The 25,586-nt window shown below is 34.4% G+C and overlaps 6 protein-coding genes across 6 annotated transcripts in view; 3 read left to right on the top strand and 3 right to left on the bottom strand.

Annotated features, from left to right (window-relative positions):
* The window catches only part of LOC116022548 (homeobox-leucine zipper protein GLABRA 2), a 9,030-nt gene extending 5,827 nt beyond the window's left edge, over positions 1-3,203 (top strand). Inside the window, exons 7-11 of the mRNA XM_031263296.1 lie at positions 97-306; positions 1,616-1,790; positions 1,949-2,220; positions 2,380-2,466; positions 2,556-3,203. Of these exons, the coding sequence (XP_031119156.1) occupies positions 97-306; positions 1,616-1,790; positions 1,949-2,220; positions 2,380-2,466; positions 2,556-2,936 (1,125 nt within the window). The 3' untranslated portion in view covers positions 2,937-3,203. The remainder of the gene's footprint in view (positions 1-96; positions 307-1,615; positions 1,791-1,948; positions 2,221-2,379; positions 2,467-2,555) is intronic.
* Positions 3,204-3,237: 34 nt separating this feature from the next.
* LOC116022549 (rop guanine nucleotide exchange factor 12-like) lies at positions 3,238-5,725 on the bottom strand. The gene is made up of 7 exons (XM_031263297.1): positions 5,488-5,725; positions 5,268-5,384; positions 4,936-5,090; positions 4,781-4,855; positions 4,415-4,681; positions 3,998-4,318; positions 3,238-3,921 (listed from the first exon to the last, which is right to left on the bottom strand). Exons 1-7 carry the CDS (start codon positions 5,594-5,596, stop codon positions 3,529-3,531), a joined length of 1,437 nt encoding a protein of 478 aa, XP_031119157.1. The 5' UTR covers positions 5,597-5,725; the 3' UTR covers positions 3,238-3,528.
* A 1,382-nt stretch (positions 5,726-7,107) lies between these two features.
* Positions 7,108-9,439, top strand: LOC116022018 (hydroxyphenylpyruvate reductase). The gene is made up of 2 exons (XM_031262563.1): positions 7,108-7,587; positions 8,180-9,439. Exons 1-2 carry the CDS (start codon positions 7,165-7,167, stop codon positions 8,696-8,698), a joined length of 942 nt encoding a protein of 313 aa, XP_031118423.1. The 5' UTR covers positions 7,108-7,164; the 3' UTR covers positions 8,699-9,439.
* Positions 9,440-9,811: 372 nt separating this feature from the next.
* LOC116022894 (dynein light chain LC6, flagellar outer arm-like) lies at positions 9,812-10,869 on the bottom strand. Its single transcript, XM_031263797.1, has 2 exons — positions 10,444-10,869; positions 9,812-10,347 (listed from the first exon to the last, which is right to left on the bottom strand). The coding sequence occupies exons 1-2, from the start codon at positions 10,579-10,581 to the stop codon at positions 10,186-10,188; spliced, it is 300 nt and encodes a 99-aa protein (XP_031119657.1). The 5' UTR covers positions 10,582-10,869; the 3' UTR covers positions 9,812-10,185.
* A 6,225-nt stretch (positions 10,870-17,094) lies between these two features.
* Positions 17,095-19,175, top strand: LOC116021621. Its single transcript, XM_031262072.1, has 3 exons — positions 17,095-17,663; positions 17,761-17,946; positions 18,593-19,175. The coding sequence occupies exons 1-3, from the start codon at positions 17,202-17,204 to the stop codon at positions 18,872-18,874; spliced, it is 930 nt and encodes a 309-aa protein (XP_031117932.1). The 5' UTR covers positions 17,095-17,201; the 3' UTR covers positions 18,875-19,175.
* Positions 19,176-20,364: 1,189 nt separating this feature from the next.
* Positions 20,365-23,560, bottom strand: LOC116023255 (ras-related protein Rab7). Its single transcript, XM_031264243.1, has 7 exons — positions 23,347-23,560; positions 22,621-22,647; positions 22,429-22,528; positions 21,478-21,624; positions 21,300-21,380; positions 21,043-21,188; positions 20,365-20,686 (listed from the first exon to the last, which is right to left on the bottom strand). Exons 1-7 carry the CDS (start codon positions 23,397-23,399, stop codon positions 20,620-20,622), a joined length of 621 nt encoding a protein of 206 aa, XP_031120103.1. The 5' UTR covers positions 23,400-23,560; the 3' UTR covers positions 20,365-20,619.
* Positions 23,561-25,586: the final 2,026 nt, after the last annotated feature.

Below are 25,586 nucleotides of genomic sequence, written 5' to 3'. Positions count from 1 at the left end.
GGGGGGGGGGGGGGGGGGGGATTGAAAAATGTATTAATTGATGGTGGTACAGTGGGTACATATGATAAAAAGAAAAATGGGATGGCATATATGCAGATGTTTGCAGAAGTGCAGATGCTAACACCAGTGGTGGGCACAAGAGAAGTGTATTTTGTCCGGTACTGTAAGCAGTTAAGTGGAGATGAGTGGGCGATTGTTGACGTTTCGGTTGACAAGGTAGAGGACAACATTGATGCCTCTCTTGTCAAATGCAGAAAGCGTCCCTCGGGCTGCATTATCCACGATAAGTCCAATGGCCACTGTAAGGTCTGTCCTTGTACTTCTCTCATCATATCTCTTCCATCTTTTATTTCTTTCTACCTTGTACCATTTTTATTATTTTCCCTCCAGTTAACATGAGCTGCATGGTAAGACTACATGTTCTCAAGAGTAACAAATAAGGATAACATAGTACACTTAATGACAGCAATCCTAGTTAAGTTGGTCAAATTGTTAATTTAATAACTATAATGTTATAAGTACAACTCCAAACAGGAGTAAACTGGTTTCCTTAGTTTGAGTCGGCACACTTTCGAATAGTGGCTATAGGTTTTTCTTTCGGTCACTGAAAGAAAAAAGAAGTAATACACTTGTGGGCAACTAAGAACAACCCTACTTTTTTTTTTAATTTAAAAAAAGAAAAGAAAAGAAAAGAAAAGAACAACCCTAATTTATCCATTCGTAATGCACACTGAGAAAGGATAGGGAATTGATATAACAAAGTTTTTCACATGCTTACACAGTTTTCTTTGATTAATTTGTTGCATCGTTGAGTATGGTAATAAATGAATATAAAGAGTTGTGAAATAATATAAAACATGTCCAGTTAATAATACTGTAGTGGGTATTGTGCTATTAAAAACAACGTACAGTATGGCATGCATTAGGTGTGTTCATAGGATGGTTTAGTACGTCTGATCTTGTACTATAATGACATAAACCCAGAACATTTTAAATCCAGTTAGTATTTTCTCAAATGTTAACAAAAGGGAGTAGGTCAAACTAAAACCTGGCCTGTTGCAGTTTTGAATCATTCTTAGGGATAAGAGATTTTGGGAATAGATTTAATTGGTTCCCAAATCACATTCCCTGAACATGCATGCCTTTTGGAAGAGTATGGAGCATCCAAGTCCACAATGAATAATTTTTGCATATATATATTTAATGGAAAGTGTTCAATTCATCTCCTAAATATAATGAATATTGCAATTAAGTTTCCTAACTGAAAAAATTATAATTAAGTCTTATAAATCCGTATAATAGTGTAATTAGGTCATAACATTGCCTATTCAGTAGGTTATCACTGAAGTGCATGGACGGATCTAGTATGGGTACTAAATTTGAAACTTCCTCTCTAAAGTCAACTCATAGGCTAATTGTTGCTTATATTCAAGTTTTTGGCTTAGGGTACATAAATTTCTTGATCTAAAATCAAATCTGGTATGACATTATATGAAGACAATGTTGTTTCTTGATCTCAGACCTGGCATTAGATTCTGGCAACGAGTTGAACTAAAAGCACAAGGAAATAATTATTGTACACAGCTTTAATTGAATTGAAATGTGCCCTTTTCAGGTGACCTGGGTGGAGCACTTGGAATGCCAAAAGAGCACAGTTCACTCCCTGTACCGTTCCATAGTGAACAGTGGTTCAGCTTTTGGTGCACAGCACTGGATGGTTACGCTACAGCAACACTGTGAGCGCCTCGTCTTCTACATGGCAACAAATGTTCCCACAAAAGATTCAACAGGTGAACTTCCAAAATGTGCACAAATCGAACTATCAGCTTAGCCTTTTAGTTGAGATGGAACATGTTTCAATTTTGTATCAGAGCCAATCCCATGTCAAAAGTCAATTAGATTCATCATCATATTGAATAATGAATAGAAATAATGCAAAACTAAGCAGGTGTTGCCACTCTTGCCGGCCGGAAAAGCATACTGACATTGGCGCAGAGGATGTCTGTGGCCTTTTTCCGTGCACTTGGAGCTTCAAGTTACAACACATGGAACAAGATCCCCACCAAAACTGGGGATGACATCAGGGTGGCTTCTAGAAAGAACTTGAGTGATCCTGGAGAGCCCCTTGGTGTCATCTTGTGTGCAGTTTCTTCTGTCTGGTTGCCAGTCTCTCACCATGCTCTTTTCGAATTCCTCAGAGATGAAACTCATAGACATGAGGTTAGTATTTATTTAGTTTAGGCCCGGAAAACTAATTAAGGTTTTGGAAAAACTGAAGGGCCTGTTTACTAACAGAAAACTGTTTTCTGTTTTCTAATTTTTCAGTTTTCATTCTCTGTTTTCCATTCAATGATTTCTTTTAATTTGTGTTTGTCAAAGTGGGACATCATGTCAAACAGAGGTCCAGCGGAATCCATTGCAAATCTAGCCAAAGGGCAGGACCGAGGAAACGCAGTCACCATTCTTGTGAGTAATCAATCTCATCTTTTTTCATATGTTTCAATCCTCGTACCTTAAACAAATGTATATTCAACATATGTGTCTGATCTTCCCAGGCAACGAAATCGAAAGAAAACAACATGTGGCTTCTCCAAGACACATGCACTAATGTTTATGAATCCATGGTGGTGTATGCCCCTGTAGACATCACCAGCATGCAATCTGTGATGACAGGCTGTGACTCCAGCAATACTGCAATCTTAGCTTCAGGTTTCTCAATTCTCCCCGATGGCCTCGACTCAAGGCCATTGGTAATCACATCTAAACCCGAGGAAAAGAGCACAGAAGGGGGATCCTTGCTAACAATCGCCTTCCAAATCCTAACCAGCAACTCTCCAACAGCCAAGCTTTCTATGGAGTCTGTTGAGTCACTCAACAACCTCGTATCGTGCACGTTGCAAAAGATCAAAAAATGTTTGCAATGTGAAGACGGATAATATAATATAATCAATCATACAAAAGACCCCGGCTCTATTGATGATCATTATTTCCACTCACTTCATTAGGTACCCTTCTAATCATATCTCAACTGATGTAATGTGAACACCATAACAGCTGCTAGAGGAAAGCTATTACTACAACATAGAGATGTATATGGTCCCCCAGAATAATTTATATATTGCAGGCAAATGCTTTCTGTACTTTGCGTTTTTGCGCCATTATTATGGCATTATATTGATACAATATGTGAATTACTTACTACAGCAAGAACCTAATATGAACTGAGGATGTTTGAAATTAGGTTGTCAAAGGAATTTCTCATTCTACCAATTGAAGTAGTAGTGGAAGTATATATAATCAGTACAACCCCGAGTTCTCAAAGACCATACACGTACTATTCCAGTACTCCAAAGTATAATAAATTGAAGGTTTTGGAAGAAGGTTGGCTTCAATCAATCATGTCCCAAAAACCACTTTGCACCAAGTAAATCTACTAACTTTCACTACTTACAAAATGGATTATATTACCGAGTGAAGTGGCAGTTGGGGTTTAATTTGATCCGTCTGAGCTTGAGGTTGAATCGGTGTTTAGTGGCGTGCTATGGGACTTCCAAAACCGCCTATGGTCTCAACGTAGGTACCTTTCTTGTTGGCTGCTGCTATGTCCGGTGGCTTATTTGCTGCCATGTCGTCTTCTTTGGCCAACGACTCTTCGCTACTTTCTTTCTTCATGTCACAATCTGCTTGATCCAGCCCCCATCCCATGAAATCCAACAATGTCATCGATGTTGTTCTGTCTGCAGAAGCCCTCTCCCCGCCTTCTTCTGATTCGGTTGGAGTGCTGCAGCCCTTCTTTTCCCCTTCTGGGGGATTCGTTGCAAGTTCATCCGCGTGGAGGACATCTTCTATCCGTGATAAGACCGTGAATGCCAGGCTTTCAATTATTCGCGAATAGCTCTCCAGAATTGCATGCCCCACATCCTGCAGGAACGAGCAAACATTCAAGAGAAATGAAATATAAAGACAAATATATTGGATTGAAGGATAGCTAGTTTACTCGGTTATATTGGATTTTGCTGATGTCTAGGGAAGACTGAGGAATTCCGGGGAAACGATGCTTGAGAATGAGCAATATCGTCTCTGCTCGCTCTTCAAACAGCTCTCTTTTCTCAATACTCACAGCAGAGCTCCAAGTCGATTTCTCGTTCTTAGCATTCATCTTCCTTTTCCAAATCACTACAGAAGCCTCAATTCTATCTTTAAGGTCTAGGATTTTATGTTCTGAAGCTAAGTCCATGGACGTCAGAAAATAATCTGGATCGAAATATTCATCCGTGATGCACCTATAAATCGAGTCCCCAAGGCTTGCTCTCCCATTCTAGCATAAACAAAAAAAAAAAAAGACTAAACTTTAAGGAGCCTGGCCTGGATTGCAAGAATATTGGCATTTACAGATCTTACTACTGTCTGTTACCTTTGGCAGAGATTCTATATAACTCTCGGGGATCTCCATTTCTGCAAGGACTTGAGCATTTATAGCCATAGCTGCTTTATGCACCTGGTTTACTGATTCCTTCTGAGATTGTATCCATTTCTTTGAAGCTTCAGACAAGCCATTAGGAGGGACTTTTGGAATAGGTAACCACCATTTATCGTCTTTCCTGCCCTTTCCTTTCGAGTCTGGATCATCCTTGGATGCATAGTAGAACTCGTTTTGATCTTTAAAGCTATCAAGACAGGCCTATTGCCCATTTTTTTAAAAATCGCCGATCAGATCAATATAATATAAACAACACATACCAAATAATGCATAAAAGAAGTGCATTATATTTAATCTTACAACAAGCATTCCATCTAGCTTGCGAAGCGCAGGAATGTCCATGTGTAGATCATTTCTCTGCCTTGTTACCATAATCTGTGACAGACACAAACATTTTACATATTTTCTCCATCATCATATCATTATTATTATTATTATCAGTTTTCAATAATTACCTCCATGACTGTTCCATCTTTAAGCTTCTGTTTGGAAGGAACAAGTTCAACAATGTAATCAGTGACAGATAAAAGCCAATCAATTTCCTTTCTCCATCTCGCCTTCCTTTCGGGCGGCATTGGCTCTAATTTCTTTATTTCTCCAAACACAGAAGCTGCGATTTTTGGTTTCGAGGCACAGATCAACATCAAGATCAAGTTATGCTCATACTGTCTCATAGTATTCGATACAATCATGTATACTGTAATACCAGATACAATAAAGCATACTATAATACTAGGTACAATTTTAAAATTTTTGTAAGATGATTATATATTATATAAATATATACCTGCTGTATTTGTGATGGCATTTGATAATGCCAATGCTGATGAAACACCCTTTCCTCCACCTGACATATCTTCTCCGAGAAGTAACTTTGCAAACCTCTCCTTCATCATAGCTATGTCTGCAAAAAACACATGAACAATGGGGCAAATTAAGGAGAATCTTAATTAGGATGATCCATAAAACATTTCATAAAATAGAATAAAAGATGAAAAAAAGGTTGCCTGATGGGTGTTTGTCTGAGGCCGCCTTAGGGGGGCTGTTGGTGCTTCCTCCTCCATTTTCACTCATTCCTTTGGAATTCTCCTTTTCTTCTTCCACAACTCGAACCATGTTTTTTATGATTCAAGCTGATGATGCTGGTTTTGATGATTTATGGATTAGGAAGCCATGAAGAGGATGAAAAATATTTTTATTTATTTATTTATTTTGGGGGGATTGGAATGGGGAAAATGGAGGCAATGGTTTGATGGGAATGGAGAAGGGATGTTTGTGCTGTGCCTTTCTGTTTAATGTTGTTGAATGGCTGAGAGAATGTCGTGGTGCATGTTTCCGAGAATGAAATCAAACTATGACACCTCAGCACTAAGTAGTTTCGATTTCACACAAATCCTCCCTTTTTTTATTTATTATTCATGGTTATTATTAACATATATAATTATTAATTAATATAGAATTGAAATACTTACCATAAATAATTATTAATTAATAGGATTGGAATACTTACCATAAATAATTAATTCATATATGTCATTGTTAGCATGTTAATTTTGGTAATAAACAATACCTATCGTCTTTTTAGCAACATTACTACTATTAGTTTTAGGGTGGTACTGGGGCTTTAAAGTAACTTTTGTCTCACATTTGTTTGGAAAATGAGTTTGCACTACTATTTATACAAAGGCTGTTCTAAGTCTTATTGAATTGTATAGCACAGAGGCTCTTAGAAAGACTTGATTCGTGTGCCTCAAATAGTGGTTAGCGATTTTTCATTCTACAAAATGTTGTCCTCTGTTCATTCTTCCAAAGAGTTGTGTTCAAAGTCAGTTGTAGTTACATCACAACGCTCTTAGCACCTCCGGGAGGGGATGAATCGGTTTTAATGACAATGTGGGTATCATACGACTTGGATTCTTCGTTTTTTCTCTTCTCTATTTATTAGTATGTGAGATTAATTCTTAAATTTAAATCCTTTATATATTTTATTATATGTGTACTGGTTTGGTTTTAAACCAAGTTGTGGTGGGATTATTTTTTTATATAAAAATTAAATCCTCGTACTAGTTTCGTACTAGTAGTGTTGAGATCATTTTTTCCATAAAATATATCTCATTATTTGTGTTATATATATACAGATTTTTCGAACTATATATCGTGTGTGTGTGTATATATATTATTTTTGTGTAAATTCAACTTATTATTTAACAAGTATTTAATATGCTCTAAAAAAGAAATACTCAGTATTTTATAAGATTGTTTGCCCAAACCCACATCATAAAAAGATACTCCATAAACATATATGATCCACGTTATAAGGTAAATCCTCATTCATGGTATAAATAATATACACGAGTTTGGGTCAATACTCTCATGTTGGTTACAAAATGAACACGAAGCCCATATGATTTGTCTTGCTATTTAACCCGATTGTAAATTATTATGTGAATCTAGATTTAAAATACATAATTTATATATTGAATATTTATAATTTATATGCTGAATATTCACAATGTTCACTATTCAAATTATGAACATTCAGCATGGAAATAGACCCTGATCTATGAATCTGGGTCTATGATATAACTATTGCAACCCGACGACCCAGACCTGTCGCAGTCCGCTTCGCTCCGCTTTGAACTTCACTCGCTAGTCGCAGCTGCAACCAAACTTCAGAATCGAAAATGGAGAACGCGGGCGTGTTGATGACGTGTCCAATGTCATCCTATCTGGAAGCGCAACTCCAAAAGCGGTTCAAGCTCTTCCGATTCTGGGACGCTCCTTCCGAGCCCGATTTCCTGAAGCACAACACCGGCTCAATCCGAGCCGTAGTCGGAAACGCCTCGTGCGGGGCTGATTCATGCCTCATCGATTCCCTGCCCAACCTGGAAATCGTCTCCACCTACAGCGTGGGTTTCGATAAGATTGACTTGGCTAAATGCAGAGAGCGGGGCATTAGAGTTACCAACACTCCCGATGTGCTTACTGACGAAGTCGCCGATACCGCAATCGCACTGGTCTTGGCTACGTTGAGGAGAATATGCGTGGCTGATAGGTTCGTAAGGAGTGGATTGTGGAGGAATGGCGATTTTGAGCTCGCTACTAAGGTTTGTCAAACTCATTCTCATAACCGGATTAGTAGTTTGATTATTCCAAATTGATTTGCATTATTGTTTTGTTCTATGAAGTTATATAATTTTTTGGAAAAAATCTCAAATAGTTTGTGTAATTGGGTAATGAACTTCAAAATCTGCCATTGAACAATTAAACAAACAAAATATGTGTCATTGAGACATTATTTCCAATTTGATAAAATCTGATCATATTGTTTACGTAGTATGTACTAAGAGTTGCACATATTTTGATTGTTTGATGATTCAGTTGCACACTTTTAAGTTCAGCGACTTGGTTGCACGAACGCAATAAGTTCAGTGGCTTATTTTACACTTTTTCCTAATTTTTATGCTAAAAATGAGAATGTTACTCCTGATAGTGATAGTCGTATGTTTTTCCTGGTCCAATTCAAGGGATTGAACTTGAATTTGGCTATGGGACAATCATTTCAGCAAGGAATACCAGAAAAATGGCAAAGCTTCCATTGAAGATGAAGTTGAATAAGAACATTTGAAGTATTATGTATTTATATTTGCTTCTGTGTCCCCTCTTCAATTTCTTGATTTTAATCTTTTGTTCTTCCAGTTCAGTGGTAAATCAGTTGGCATACTTGGATTAGGCAGAATTGGTACAGCAATAGCTAAGAGAGCTGAAGCATTTGGCTGCAGAATTAGCTACACCGCCAGGTTGAAGAAGCCAAATAACAACTACAAATACTGCTCGAGTGTTGTAGATTTGGCTGCCAATTGCCAAATCCTTGTTGTTGCTTGTTCGTTGACAGAAGAAACCCGGCACATCATCAATCGTCAGGTGATTGATGCATTAGGTCCCAACGGCATTCTCATCAATATAGGGCGAGGCTCTCATGTAGATGAACCTGAACTTGTGTCTGCTTTACTTGAAGGCCGTTTAGGTGGGGCTGGGCTTGATGTTTTCGAGAGTGAGCCTGGCGTGCCTGAACAGTTTCTTGGGCTAAAAAACGTTGTTCTTCTGCCTCACGTTGGAAGTGACACTGTTGAAACTTGCAGAGCCATGGCTGATCTTGTCATTGCAAATCTGGAGGCTCATTTTCTTAACAAACCATTACTCACTCCTGTGGTTTGAGCATGCTATGATATCCCCTTCATAAGTTTATTACTTTAGCTGGCCTTCTTTACTACCTCAGACCTCTTCAGATTTCTCTAATGTCATATTCTCTTTCTTGGTGTTAGGATCAAACACTTACCAAAAGCTATAACTAGTAGCAAAGGCGCAACTTTATTGACTTGACCCTTTACTGGTCTTTGCCTAACAATTCCCTTAGCCACATGGTGTTGGATTTGGTCTTTTACTGGCCTCCACCCAACACTTGGCTACATAAAAATCTCAGCTCTTTCTTTACAATAGAGTCCTGGAGGCTTGAATTCCTGAAATTAGGTCTTGCAGGTCTGCATTTGACTAAATGCCTATTGATATTAGCATATGCAATCAGTTCATCTGCAGTATTGTTTTTCTCATGCCTCCATAATTGCTGAAGCAAGGTATCAGATTAGATGACTACCAATAAAACAGTGGAGAAAGTGGAGCAGAGAACATAAAGATAGGATATGAGGTGCTTAATGTCCTTTAATATTGTATTCATCAATTGATCTATTTGTCTTGAGCATAGGTTTCCAGATTATACTGAGATATAATAGATTTCATATCATTACTATCTAGGCAGCATGGTTTTCAGGGCCATTTATTGCAATGAATGTGCTCGTGTAACTTGTTATATGCTAGTGGCATAAACTTGGTCATTATTTCACTTGTATTTTTTATATTAAATTTTTTACAATAAATATTACAATTTATTTATATTTCACATATAAGTATACAATATTTACATTAGAATTACATTTTATAAGTATTACAATTTCAGTTATAAATATTACAATAAACATTAATAACACTCATTTTACCCTAAATAGTATCATAATTTCATATATAAATATTACAATAATTATTATAAATAACAGTGTATTTATTTCAAATTAGCATTAAATTTTCTGTAATAAGTATTATGATTTGATTGATTTCTACCATAAGTAACAAGTAACTATCTTAAATTCGATTCGTTTCACCCAAGTGTAACTCTTAGTATTTTGTAACATCACTAGAAGTTAGGAAATAAAGGATTCCCTGCCCCTTCCCTGATATGAATGAGAAAAATTGTATTCCTAATTATAAAAAGGGAGAAACAACATAATAACAGGCATACAATATCATATTAGGCTTTCTTTAAGAGCTTTAATCTTCCTCCAATAGCATAGTCTATGAAGTATAGTATTTTGAAGATAACATGGCATTACACATATAAGAAGCATAAATAAGGCTTTGAATGGCAATTATGGTCATCCACAAAGAGCTTTTGCAAGAATTTCAGCCTGCAAAATCTTCCTTGTATCATTACCACTAACCTCACAGCCTATTCAGATGTAGCTCAGCAGAAAAAAAAAATCCCACTGGCTGGGAAAAAACAGGAACAAAGAGTGCAGAGCTGAGGAGTGCAGAGGGAGGGGTAATTACACCTGTTTCTTTGACTAGCTACTTAATCTCTCCTCCTTTAAAGTTCAAGGAATAGTTGGGGGAGAAGAAGAAGCTCCTTTGAAGATGAGGAAATTTAGAGTCTCTAAGGTGAAATAGATGAAACTTCCTTTAGTATGTGTGAAGAAACACCCAAAATTTGTTCCCACCACACATTGCCACCCATTCCCATATCTCTTGTCAAACTCCTGCAAATCAAAAACCCAAAACTAAACTTTCAGGACAAATTAAAGCTAGAGAGCAGCATATATAAGAACGTAGGAGTTGTATGTAAGTTGACGTACCTTCTTGATATGAGCAGCAATGGATTTGCAGTCGAGAACATCATAAAGATCCAGAGCTTGATAAGCACAAGACATGGCCTGAATCTGCATCTTCATCGGCATGTCCGTATCTTCAATTAAACCTTTACCTTCTAACATCTTCAATTCGATCTCCCACTCCCACAATTAATTCAAAATGGATTATATTGGACACAAATAAGCCAAGGCTTGGTTTATGTTAACTGGAGAATGGGCTCTATCTCCAATTCTCCTTATACATATATGATATATTTATCTTCAAAGGTGAGGGAAGCTAATAAGCCTTTGCTGGCAGAATGGTACACAGTAGTCCAGCTCTGTGTCTTCCAAGGATACACATGTAAGGTAACTTCCTCACTTTAAGGACAGCTTAACCTTATTCTAATCGCTGTCTACGTCATCATGCGATGGATCGGAGATACTGGAATCTGGATAACGATGTTGGAGATAAAGATGGGCATGGGCTTGAGTATAATCGGGGAAACTTTCACGCCGCATTCCAATTTATATATTTTCCTTTTTAATCCAGTATTATATTAGTTTTAGTTTACTTGTAATCTAGTATACCTTGAATAAAGAGTGAAACTCGCACTTAAATCATGGTAGCAGTAGGCGCTAGGCGTTAGTCGGGCGGTAGACTAGCGCCTAGCGTCTAAGCGGTTTAGGCGGCGCCTAGGTAGTTCTAGGCGGCGAACTATAAAAACAAAAAATTAATTCATGTGTGTGGGTGTATGTCATATATTATATTACTAGTATTTTGTACACGCGATGTGCGAAAACTAATGCCCAATATTAAAACATTAATAAATACAAATAATTAAAATTTATAATTTGAATTATATATACACAAATAATATATGTATTTTATACACACATATATGATTTACCATTAATATAATTTTAATTAAAATATAATCAACCATTAAATAAATTATATAATGATTTTAATAAAATGATAATTAAAGAATAGGAAAAAGATATGATAGATATAGGTGTATGGTAATAATGATGGAGTTAAAATTAACGGTGTTATAACGGTGTAATGGTAGTTTTGTATAAAAAGAATGTAGTAGGGACATTTTTGTCTAATAACATTGAAGTGTACAACATTTAAAACAAAATGTATACATTTATTAGCATACAAAAAAGGGACATAAATCAAGGATATAACCTTGATTGAGACTTATTATGTTTTTAGATATTATATTATATATATATATATCTCTTACTTCTCTTACTTATATAAATAAATAAACTTAAATATATATAAATATAATAATAAAATTAACAAGGCCGACTCGCTCGAGTTAACTCGGTTAACTCTGCCGAGTTGGGCCAGTTAACTCGGTCAAATTCGGCCCAGTAGGCCATCAACTCGGCCGAGTTAGGCGCTAGGCGAACGCCTAGGGAGCAATTCGCCTCGATCTAGGAGCGTCTAGGCGGCTTAAACGGGGATTTTTGCAACAGTGGTTTAAATATGTGCACTGAATAAACATGGCGGCGTTGCCGACCCTGGTTAGATGGGGTTACTTCCGATTATACAAAAAATTTAAATTTAATATGAAATTAGTATTTTAAAAGGCTTAAAATATAATTGGTACAACAGTACTTTTTTTGTCCAATTTAAAATATTAGTCTAACAAAATTAAAATATGTTTGAGATACGGTGATAATCTCCGTGTAAGTTGATCCAGTTTTTAGGGATTTGGTGAGGGAAAAGTTGATTGTAAAATATTGCTTTTGGCACATACAGCTCAGAAAGCATCATCTTTTTCCTATTTCTGGTAAAGTGCTTTGTATATAGATAGAGATGCTGACAGAATTATTATGAACTACGATAGTACGATAATAAGCATTTTCGTTTCTTGGTTGTAAATGGATAAGTATCATTTGGTAGTGAAAAAAAAAAAGAGAGCATGTACTCCAACAATTGAATGCAGTCCCTAAATAAACTCTACTTGATGAAATTATGGTACTTTATATATATATATATATATATATATTGAGTATTACAATCTAACCTATGATAAAAGATGTAAACTATCTTAAAATTGACTCTATATATGTAAAAGTATTAATTTCTTAAAATTTTAAAAAATTATAGTTAAATATTTAAACTCAGTAAAAGTATTACAATTAAATCTATTTTATATGTTATCAGTAAAAGAACAGAACGATGACATATATATAGAGAGTGCATAATTTGTCAAAATTTTATTTTTTTCGCCGACAACAATGGAAAATGATCGCTTATTTAAGGAAGAAGGTGACTGACCAGCTGGTCATCTTCTTGTTTGTCCACGATTTGAAAACGGTTAGTAGGTGATGACCATCGATCACACTCATCTTCTTTTGTTTGAAGAAGTGATCGATGAATGTGTCACTAGTGTGTGGTAATGACATCGAAAGTAGTGATATTTTTTATAATAGTTTTATTAATATAAATATATTTTAGTTTATTTTTTAATTTTAATTTGCATATATAGTTTGAAAAGTATGCTGCCGGCTGCCGCTTGAGTAATAAATACTCAATTTACTCATTGACTATAGTGATTTTTTTCGATTTAATTTTAAACATGTTTTTGTTCTTAATTAGATCCTCAACTTTGATGATTTTACCCAGTTAAGTCATTTGACCAGTAAGAATCGAACATTGGGCTTTTCACTTGATTGTTTGCACCATAAATTATGGCCGGGGAACAATGCATGGAAGCTTTGAAGAGGAGAATGGATGGCACTAATTATAAAAGCAACAATAAGATGGTGGAGAGGGTGCAGAAATGGGCAAATGGGTGACGAAGGCAGAACCAAACCCCATAGTTGGACTTTGTATTTTCAAGTTTTTATAAGAGTATTGTATGGTCCCCTCTCAAATCTCAATTCTCATCAATCATTCATTATTGGAATATTGTCGCCTACCTTACCTTCTTTAATTTAAAATTAAATCCCTCCACTACTTTCTTGCTTTTTGGTTCTCCACTTACTATTTATCAATCTCTAAATCCTTCATATACCCTCATAAAATGCATCATTTCTCTAATTTTACCAACTATATTATATTTTTTTTAACCCAAGGTTTTCATCATTGGATATAATAACTAATCCCCTACAGTTGGCCCTTCCACTCAACCACATTCCTAAGTTAAAGTATATTTTTGGAAAAATAACACTCCGTATTATTTGTTTCTCTTAAATTTTTACCTCTTGACATGGTACTATAATTATGATTTTTTTCTTTTATTAGCTAACGTGAATTGGCTGAAACATTAACAAAAATTACTTACTAATCAAATATTTTTCAAAAAAAAAAAATCAATCAAATATCACCAAATAAGGATACAAAAATTAAGAGCTAAAATCAAAAGAGAAGATAGCATTACTCTTTGTAAAATGAGTTCCCGTTATTTTATTTTATTTTTTCATAAATATAATCAAACAGTGATTATTAGAAGGAGCATTTAATTACAATTATGAATTATGACCATAACTCATAATTAAATTAATTAATTCCTAGGCAGCCTCGCATGCTAATTAAAGATGGCAATAAAAATAGGTTAGGTAGTGGAACACCACAGGAGTGACGGGCGCAATAAAATCCAGAATCCAGATTAGGTGAAATGCCCAACATTCATACTGCATGCTCCCTATGCCCTACCTACTGCACACCCTTCACTCTTATTATAAAACTTGTATTTAATAATAATTATTATTAAATTCTTATCAAGTACCACCCAACCATTTATTATTAGAAAAAATTGCAATTTTGATCCATCAATAATTAGCAGATAAGCAATGTAATTCCTAGTTTTCAATTTGAACAATTTAGTACTTGGGCGATATTTCTCATTAGCAACCGTTTAAAACATGAGTATTTTGAGAATTTCACACCTCACTTAATATTTTTCCCCAATTCATGTCCTCCTCTATCAATGCTCAGCCTTGCCTCCGCCGGAATTTCACTTTAATTTGTTGGGTTAACATGTAATTTTCGCTATCATTTCATTATTTCTATCTATAAATACCATATATAAGTGAGCTCACAAGTAATCAAAATCTCCAAATCGTTTGCAGTAGCAAAAGTAATAGGTAAGAATTTCACAAGCAATCACAATGCTCAGCCTCGCCTCCACCACATTGCTCAACCTCGCTTCCATCGTGCGCCCTCCATGCCAACTCTGGGAGGATTGACTGCATGGACACCATTGGCCGCCGGAGCTGCCTCTTTGGTTCTCGATCTATAACAATAAATTGCTGAGCAGCCAAAAAAAAGAGTTTCCGGACCTATGATGATAAATTAGAATCCCCTAATCTCCAAATTGTCTACAGTAGTAAAAACAATAGGTAAGAATTTCACAAGCAATCACAATGCTCATCCTCGCTTCTATCGTGCACCCTCCGTGCCACCTTCGGGAGGACCAACTGCACGAACACCATTGGCTGCCAGAGTTACCTCTTTGGTTCCGGATCTATGACAATAAATTGCTGAGCAGCCTGAACAAGGGTTTCCGTTTACATACTGACCTTTACCTAGCAAGTAGCAAGGCACATCAGCTAACAACTTAACTGTACTAGCTACAACATTAACTCAACAAGGTAAAGTTAATGGTGAAATTCTGACGGAAGCGAGGCTAATGATTGGCAGTGGAGGGAAGGAATTGGGGAAAATATAAGTGGAGTGTGAAATTTCTAAAATGCCCATACCTTAAACAGTTGTTAATGAGAAATATCACAGAAGGACTAAATTGGTTAAAGTTAGAAAGATTGAAGTAACGAATTTGTTCAAATAGAAAACCAGGGACTACATTGCATATCTGTTAATAATTGAGGGACCAAAAGTGTGATTTCCCCTTATTTCATTTATGCATATATAACACATTTGTGAAAGTCTTTAGTGGTACACCATCATATTTTTATTACAAATTAAATTTTATTTTAAGGAAAATCACATTTTCAGTTTTTCAGTTGCGATCGTAGTGTAAATGTAGCTCATCAGTTGTTCATTGTGTAGATATAGTTTTTAAATTCTTTGGTTGCCTACACACTGGTAATAGGTATGAATTGTAAGAGCTCAATATCTATTTTCACATTATTTTTTTAGTCTAAGTGTATTGCAAGGATTTCTAGCAAATTTAACACCATCAAATTTGTGGAGCCCACTCTTAAAAAAAAAAGTTAAATGTGATTATTATTATTATTATTATTATTATTATTATTATTATTATTATTATTATATTTTGTGAATGAATTAGGAATTGTAGTGAATGAATTAGGAATTGTAGTGAATGAATTAGGAATTGTAAGGATATAGATAAAATAGTGGGGAATTGTAAATATAAATTTGAACCACAAATTTAAGTGTCTCTTACCGCTCTTATTTTGAAGACCGGAGGAAGTAAATCATGAAATGCACCTCAGCTAGCCTACAAGCTAAGGTCCAAATGCTTCTATGCTAATGCACAAAACAAGGCCAAGTTACCAATTCAAATTAAAACAAACCTTATACAATTTTTTTAGGTTAATTGACCGGTTGATTTAATTAGTTGTTTTTCAAGGGCGATGAATTGCAATTTGTAAATATTCTTTCCAAATATGATAATATGGTTGTATGACTTACATTTAAAAGTGTGAGAGTATTTCAAATATGTGAATAATAAAGTGATAAATTGAGTAAAGTTTTTACAAAAATCCCATTAAAATAAAATTTGTCACTTTACAAAAAAATAAAATACAAATTTAAGAACTAAATATACGCCAAGGAAATAAATATGCTCTATGATTACAATTGAGAGCATTTTTAAATATTTTTTTTTATGAATGACCCCACATAATAGTGTAGAAAATCTTATCATAAAGCAATTATACATAAATAATTTAAGTACAGCGTCTTCTAATTATGTATGGAACTTACGTACTACTTTAAAAATTTGAATAATTATAGTTAGTCAAATAGTATAGTTTACCAATTAGGTGTCAACCATTAGATGGTAAATTTAAAAATAAATTATTTTAAAATGCTATTCTTCATATCATTTCAAAATAAGGTTGAGCTTTTCATTATTATTTTTTCATTTTTATCCTTTTTACTTTACAAAAATAATTTTATATATCAATTCCTATTCAAACCTAACTCCTATCCATTCTAACTATAATATTATATATTTATTATGAGTTATTAGATGATAAGTGATAATTTTATAATTATGTTTATTATTTAAAAATAATTTATTTTTATTATTTAATCGGGTTTAATAGTACTTTTAATGTAGTTTCTAAGTATATAAATTTTATATATAATGTTAAACTTAATATTATAAAAAAAATAGATTAAAAATAACTTCCGTCAAGTCTCATTAAATGAATCAGACAATTAAAATAGGACGGAAGTAGTATTTATTTTAAAGATATTTGTTCATAACCTACCGACTCTACTGAAGTTCGAACACACCCCTTTCATATGAGTAGAATTAGGTGACACTAAATCACAACATTTTGACAAATAATTAACTTGATAAACATGTTTTACACTTATCCCTATCATTTTGCTAAAGTAATGATTATCCCGTGGCAGGCCCATTATGTGATAGTGACGCCTTGCTGCCGACACTAATTTCTGAACCACCCAGCTTTCCTTGCTTTACTCTCTTTTCTTCTACTCCCACAAAACCTCCATTTTCATGCACATTTATATAAATTCCGATGGCAATTAGGCACTGAAAATCAAGAATTAAAGTTGCCGGAAAATGATGCATACCAAATCAGAGTCCGATGTTACTAGTTTGGCTCCATCTTCCCCTTCAAGATCACCCAAGAGGCCCGTCTACTTTGTCCAGAGCCCTTCTAGGGATTCTCACGATGGCGACAAGTCCACGTCTATGCAGCCGACTCCAAGCTATAGCCCCATGGAATCGCCGTCGCACCCTTCTTTTGGGCGCCACTCCCGGAATTCCTCGGCCAGCCGATTTTCCGGCATCTTCCGGCAGTCGTCCGGGAGGAAGAACAGAGGGAATAAGAGGAACGATAAGGGGTGGCCCGAGTGTAATGTGATTCTTGAAGAGGGGAAGTACGATGAAATTGAGGGAAAAGGGTTTACTCGGAGGTTTCAAGCTTTGATGGCTTTGTGTGGGTTTATTGCTCTGTTTACTGTCTTTTGTTTGATCATTTGGGGCGCTGCTAGACCTTTCAAACCAGAGATTACTGTCAAGGTTTAATTTGCTTTTTCTTTACTATATTCTCTCCTTTTTTTTTTCCTGCGGATCGGAGAATTTAAGAATTTGGTCTCTGATTTATGTTTTTTTGCAGAGCTTGTCGATGAGTAACATCTATGCCGGCGAAGGTTCGGATTCCACCGGAGTTCCGACTAGGTTGCTGTCGGTGAATGGGTCTCTGAGAATAACCGTCTATAACCCAGCTACTTTTTACGGTATTCATGTCAGCTCTACACCCATCAATCTCGTCTATTCCGACATCACTGTCGCCACCGGGCAGGTAAATTTAGGGTTGCATAATGATACTTATTATAATTATAATAAGTGTTGCAAAATCCAGTCTAGGCACCGATTATCAGCGCCTAGGATTAGGCCCTAGCCGGCCCGCCTAACATATTACCAAAATAAGTGGTCTAGGCGGCCGATTAGCCGTCTAAGTGCCGCCTAGACACTGAGAGCCTAGGGCTCCTAGGTGTTGATTAGGCCTCATAAGCACTGACTAGGTTACTTAGGCGGCCAATTAGCTATTATTTCTTTATTTTTTAAATAGATTTTGAACGAAATAATCCTAAATTGTTCAACTTGTAATGCCTTTTAAGTTAATATTTAATATTTTAGTATTAACTATTAAAGTTTTAAATAATTTATAATTATTAAGTCTTAAAAAATAAAATAAAAATGTAAACAAATTTTTTTTAATACATGTAAACAAATTTTAAAAATATTTAAAAAAATCGGAATTTTTTAACCACGATTATAAATTATAACCGTCACAATTAATAAAAAAAATAGTTTCACTCGGATGGACATAGTCATAATTTTCTGTTATTGTTCTCGATTCGTGTTTTCGTTAACCTAGTTGATTTCATTTCAACGAGATTATAAACTAAAACTGGTGTTTGTGTTTTTCCTCGTACCTGTTGCAGTTGAAAAAGTATTTTCAGCCGAGGAAGAGTCACCGGACCGTGGAGGTGAATATACAAGGAACAAAAGTACCGTTGTACGGCGCGGGATCCAGTCTGGCGGTGTCGGCCACCGGCGCCGTCCAAGTTCCGTTGACACTGGATTTAGAACTGAAGACGAAGGGAGATGTGGTCGGAAAATTGGTGACGACGAGGCGCCGGAGAAGGATCTCCTGTCACGTGGTTATTGACTCTGCCAGCAACAAACCTATCAAGTTCAAGAAGAGTTCGTGCGTTTACAGGTGAAGAAATTAAAACTCCATGGTTTTTGTGACCATTTTGGTGTATCAGCTTTCTGTAAAATTGTTTCAACTTTTTTTTTTTTTGAGGCATCATATATCATAGTAATAATGTGGATGTACAGAGTGAGAGATGAAACATGTTCATCCGAAATGAATAAATGTTCAGCAATTGATTGTGTATAGCACATTAAAAGAAGTATATGATTTTGTGAGTATATCTGTAAGTTTTGCACATAAATGTTGCAGAATAAGACAGGTTGTATAAATTATTTAGAGTGATAAACACATTTTTAGTTCATCGTTTATTTGTTAGATCTTTTCTTTCTAATATAATGAGTATGAACAACCTTAGCTTCAGACAATCAAAATTATATGTTGTTGCTAGTGTAATTGTTCATGAAATAACACATTAGTGTATGCATCTTCCTTTTTAGTGTAATAGATACTCATTTTTAAATAATATACAAAAATTAATTTACAATATATACTAAAAATAAACACATAGTATAATAATGAACTTATAGTATACAAAAATGAATTTGTATATAGTAATCAATGATAGATTGATCACTATAACAATCACCCCATGCAACATCATTAAAAGAACATTTATTTTTAAAAAAATATTTATTTTCTTACTAAAATCTCTCTAATTTCACTTCTAAAAAAAATCTTTATTTTTGCAATCTGTTAATTGGTCAACTTCATATTAATAAAAAGTTTACATAATAATAAGGGGAAATTATCTTTTTACTGTTTCTTAAGTGTTAATGTACTACCTATTTTTCAATTTCAATTAATTTGATTATTGGATTGTATAAAATTTCGTCATTAAACCCTTTTATTACTATAAATTAGTTACTATAGGCAGTTAAATTCACTATTATAAGTACGATTCAATAATGTCATTTTTTGTACTTGCAACATTATTCTTATATACACCTAGACTATTATTTTTAAGAAAAAAAAAATGCAATTTTAGTCCTTGTTCATTGTTAGCTGTTTTAGTTTCTAACTTTTTACCTTTATAATATACACCCTTAACTCTTTAAAAAAGTTACATTTCTAACACCTGAATCAACAAAATTATTCAACTCTATCAAAATTTTACTTAATACATGACTTTTTTAAAAAATTTGTTATCTTTGTTCTTTCATAATTTTTTCTTTTCAATTGTGGCACATCTTCCCTATTTCCCTACACAACTTAGTTAAAATCATATTATTTATTTTGCAAATGAAATATTGAGACTAAACAAGATTATACGGAGTAATTAAAAAAGAAATATTAAAAAGTACTAAAATACAAATGTGCTAAGTAAAATTTTAGTAGATTTTAATAGGTTTTATTGCTCCAGGGGTTCAAACTACAATCTTTTTGAAGAGTTAGGAGTGTATATTACAACAGTAAAAAGTTAACGACTAAAACAACTAGCAAAGAATAATTGAGGGACTAAAATTACATCTTCTCTAATTTTTATTTAGACCCGGTCCATGATATAATTGCCTAAAATGAAATACGCATTGAAAAAAAAATGTAGTTTTCATAAAGACACCACCTTAATTCGTCAAGTGAAGAAAAAAGAATCCCAATAATAGTGACCCCCTGAATTACACTTGGAGATAATCCAGAATCTTAAAACTACACAACCATACACACTAGACATGGGTTACAATTAACAGCATATAATCAAATTGAATTACTGAATTCGTTCCAGACCGAAAACAGACACTGAATTGAGAAAGCACTTCAACACTCACATCCTGTTGATCTTTGTTGATGCCCACCCGCAACATCAATGGTGTCTGGGAGATATCTGCGGCATAACAAACACGTGACCAAAATTAGCATGGTGTTAATCACATTCGGTGGAATATCAAAGGAAAAACAGTCTTAGCAAATCGTATGGGAAACATGCTTAACACATTTTTTTTGTTAGAAGTGTAATTGTGTAATTATAGATCTTCCGTCAAGTCTGGGAGAAGCAATTATGGACAAGTGTAACTAGGTAGATCAAAAGTATGCATTATAGTTTATCATCAGAATTTTTTATTTTTTTTTTACTTTATATTTTACCCTTCAAAGATGGAAAAGATGAACAAAGACTGATGGAGAGGAGTCTCAGGATCACATGATTAGTAAATGCATTATATTGATATATGGAGTACTTACATTTCTTCTTCAGGTTCATTCTTGAGAGCATTTTTGGCTATGCATTCAAAAGCTGCATCCACGTTGAATCCTTCCTTTGCAGATGTTTCAAAGTAAGGTATATTTCCCTTAGAAGCACACCATGCCTTGGCTTTCTTCTCAGAAACCTGAATACCAAACAGTCAATTTTTTAGCAAGAAACAGGAGGGAACACGTAGCAAAACAAAAAAGCATAATCAATCTAAAAGAGAATTTTTCGATGAGGAAAAGAAACTTACCACCCGACTATTGCCACCATCAACATCTACCTTATTCCCCAAAACAACAAATGGGAAGTTCTCAGGATCAGAGGGACTGGCCTGAACATTAAATGAAAAAGATACTTTATCATCTATTGATTGCAGAAAATGTGAAGTGAAACTTCAGTAATTTACAATTTGACAGATCAAAAGTCACCTGGATTAGAAATTCTTCCCTCCAATTGTTAAGATTCTCAAAAGATTTCATGACATTGACATCATACACTAGAACACAACAATCTGCTCCTCGATAAAATGCAACACCTAGGCTCTGAAACCTTTCCTGCCCAGCTGTATCCCATATCTGATGAAACATAGAAAACTCCAAATGATAAGCCGTTCAGATTATTTCAAGCACTCCTTAGGTACATGTTTCTAATCTTCAACAAAAAAAGTCATAAGTTCCCAATAGAAAAAACATGGAAACAAATCAAAAGTGTTACTCTTCCAGGATAAAAAGATAAAGTGTACAAGAAAAAAAAAAAAAAAAACATATGCTAACAATACAGGATAAAGAAATACAAAAATATTCATTAAACAAACTCAATACTTATGAATATTATAGCTCACTAATTATTGAGTGCTTAAAATGGCTGATGGCTTGTTGGACAATTATCAGATGCAAGATATGAAATTTGCATTAACTTGCACTTCAAGGTCCAGGGATCAAGTGCATAGTCAGACCACACAGTGATCATTTAAACTTTGATGTGATCATGATGTCAAATGTATGTATTTCCTAATTCAAACACTACACTATACTACCATTAGTCCATTAAACTTGACAATTACTGATCGTTATAGAAAGCACCAATGGCACTAAATACCATTCAACAAAACTAATCATACAGTGATTAATCAAAAAAATACATGCTATAAGAGAGGATATTTGTATCCTAGCCTCCCATCAACAGAATAAGTTGAAGTTTAAGAATCATATATTGACATTATGCATAGCCAACAGTGGAAACTTATGAGCTGATAGAAATTATGTGTTACTATGATCACAAGTTAAATAGAGATTCAACATAAATCAGTGGCAAATAAACTTCCACTGACAAAAATAAATGGTAAGCTCAATAGATTTTTCAAATTTTTTGAGTCTAACCTGCAATGTGTACAACCTATCTTCAAATTGAACCTCTTTTGTCAAGAAATCAGCTCCAATTGTGGCTTTGTATTGATTGCTAAACTTACGGTTCACATACCTATAAAGCAATTGCATAAAGGACACATATTAGAAGAACTATAAATAGAAGTTTGAAACTCATAAATTAAAGTTGCACAAATCTAAGCATACTGGTTCATCAATGACGTCTTCCCAACCCTGCCAAACATTCAAATGAGACCAATTCAAAGTTAGTTATAAACCAAAAAGCAAAACTAATGAACTCATATAGTTACTAACATCAATATTTACACATCCAGGCACAATTCAGTTAGATTCAGGGGTATACGTAGTTGGAGGCTAGGGGTAGCCCACACAATCATGCCCTGTGGTATTATTAAATGATGAGTATTTCAGTTACTCAAGCATTTCATCTCTGATATCTAATACTCATCTTTTCAAGACGATTGAGTTAATTAACCTCCCCACTCAAATCAACCTATGATTCCGCCCTCTTAGACTATCTCCAAATATAGTAGTGACAGACAAATTTTTTCCAACTTTCTACTACTAGACAGTTGACAGACAAAACAGACAATTTGGATTCATCTAAGATTACAACAATACTCAAAATCTATTCATTGCTAAATAAAGCATCTATTTGATTGTTTTGTAGCATGTTCTCTTCCTCTGATCCAATATTAATCCAGTATAGTTACAAATCGGTTTGTTTGATTTATGAACTGCTAGATGTTAACCAATCTGAAATCTATACAATCCTTGATTAAGCTTGACCGGAACAAATCAAACTCATAAACCAATATAGCCGGCGCAGATTTTGTCTAGCACAATAAGCAAAACAAAATCGGGAGAAAACTTTTCAATAATCGAAAATGAAAAAATTGAAACAAAAATTACCCGCTATCGCCGAGGATGATGACCTTGAGAAGCATACGGCGGCGAGAAGCCATGGTTTCCGGAAACGAAGGTGATTAAGAGCAGCTAATACCAATTTGAATTTGATTAGAATTGGTTGCTGCTGGCGATGAAATGGGGGAAGGGAAAGGGGGGAAATGATTAATTAATTGGGTAAACGCGCACTGTCCACAACGCAATAGGCAACTGCCAAATTCACAAAGACAGCGAGGATATGAATTGGAATATTGGATTTCTTTTCTAAGATTCCTTACTCTGGAAGTGTTTTGACATTTATGGCCCCAAAACTTTTTTTTCCTAATCGAAGCTCAACAGACGTTTTTATTGAGGAGCTTTTAATTATTTTGCTTGGGCATATATTGAGGAGAGTGGATTTGATTTCAAAGTCAAATTAAATTTAAATTGAATAATTTGATTTGTTATGTTTATCAAATTAAGAATTAAGGGTCGGTTTGAAAACCTATAAAATGTTTTCCAAAGGATAAATTTTAGAAAATGATATATTTTTTGAAAAATATTTTAGTTTTTTTGCGTTTGGTTGAATGTCGGAAAAACTAATCTTTTTCTGTTTGACTAAAAGTTAAGAAATTACTACATGTTTTCTGTTTGGTTCATTTTCCTGAAAATAAACATATTATTTGTTATAACAACAACAACAACAATAATATGTGGTGATGGTGGAGATGGTTGTGGTTGTGGTGTTGGTGTTACTGTTAGTGGTGGTGACGATGGTGTGGTAGTGGTGGCAGTGGTGTTTGTGGTAGTAGTGTGGTAGTAGCGATTGTGGTGGTGTTGATGATGGTAATAATAATAATCTAGAAACTAACTTTAAAAAAAATAGATATGACAAATAAAGAATCTAGAAAATGTCTTCAGACTAAAAAACTAAGAAGACATTTTTCGTGGAGCATTGGGTGGTCACCAAATGGCCACCACCCTACTGTTTTTTTTTTAAGTTTCTTTTCTCTCACTACCAAGTGGCTTGACCAAAAAAAAAAATCTAGCCAAATTGATTAGACTATTGGCTTGGTAACCACAATGCCAGTGAAAATGACCTATTGGTCTTCTTAGTTTGAGCCATAAGGAACTTCTCGTGGAAGTAGCCTATGACATTCTTGGTTTGTTGTTTTCTTGATTTGAGTTCTGGAGAACTTCTAATGAAAACAACCAATTGACCTTCACTCTTGGTTTGTTGTCTTCTTGATTTGAGCTCTGGAGAACTTCTAGTGAAAGCAGCCAATTGACTTTCACTCTTGTTTTGTTGTCTTCTTAAATTGAACTTTGGAAAATTTCTAATGAAAGCACTCTTGTTTTGTTGTCTTCTTAAATTGAACTTTGGAAAATTTCTAATGAAAGCAACATATTGATCTTTACTCCAAATTTAAGAGCCTTCTCTGCTCTTATTTTGAAAATTGGTGGAACTAAATTGTTAGATGTGCTTCAAAAGACCTAGGGGAAGCAAATCTTCCCCTTAATTGTGTTATTTCTTAATTAGGTGTAAAATATGTAAAGCCTAATTTTTATTTTTATTTTTGAAAACGTGTAAAGCCTAATCTTCTCAACTAAGCATGTGCGTTAGTGGATTTGATTGTGTTATTTCTTAATTTAGGTGTAAAATGTGTAAAGACTTTGTATATATTAGTGCTTCATTGCTTCAAGCTAGGCACGTGCGTTATTGGATCAAATTTGCTTGAGTATTAAAGAAAGTTTGAAATTTCCTTACAATGATGATTATCATATTTGGTGCTGTTTCAAAAAAAAAAAAAAAATCATATTTGGTGCTTTTGATTTGTGAAAGTTTAAATAACTAGAAATGTGATCAAAAAACTAAATTTAATCCAAAAGGTATGGCTTCTTTTTTTTTTTTCTTTTCTTCGAGGAGATGTAAATGCTTAATATGTATTTAATTATTTATACCGGTTTAAAAACATCATTCATAAATAAATACTGTCTCTCCTATTATTGCTCTATTTATTTAAGGAAAGATAACATGTTCACTTCAAGTATTTCCAACTATTCTCTCAATTTGGTGGGGGCCAGGGAGCTATGTTTGTGGTAAAGATATACGCACTCTATTTGTAGTATACATAATTACATATACACACACTTAAGTTGATAGAGAAAGGCCATGGTACCAATCAGCACCATAACCTCTTGATGGGTATCAATTAGCACTATAGTATTTTCCTTATGTATATATACTCTTTTCAAATTTTACTTAT

The sequence above is a fragment of the Ipomoea triloba genome, chromosome 6, assembly GCF_003576645.1.
Source record: "Ipomoea triloba cultivar NCNSP0323 chromosome 6, ASM357664v1".
In the NCBI taxonomy this organism is placed as follows: Eukaryota; Viridiplantae; Streptophyta; class Magnoliopsida; order Solanales; family Convolvulaceae; genus Ipomoea; species Ipomoea triloba.
This window is presented reverse-complemented; position numbering and strand designations above follow the sequence as displayed.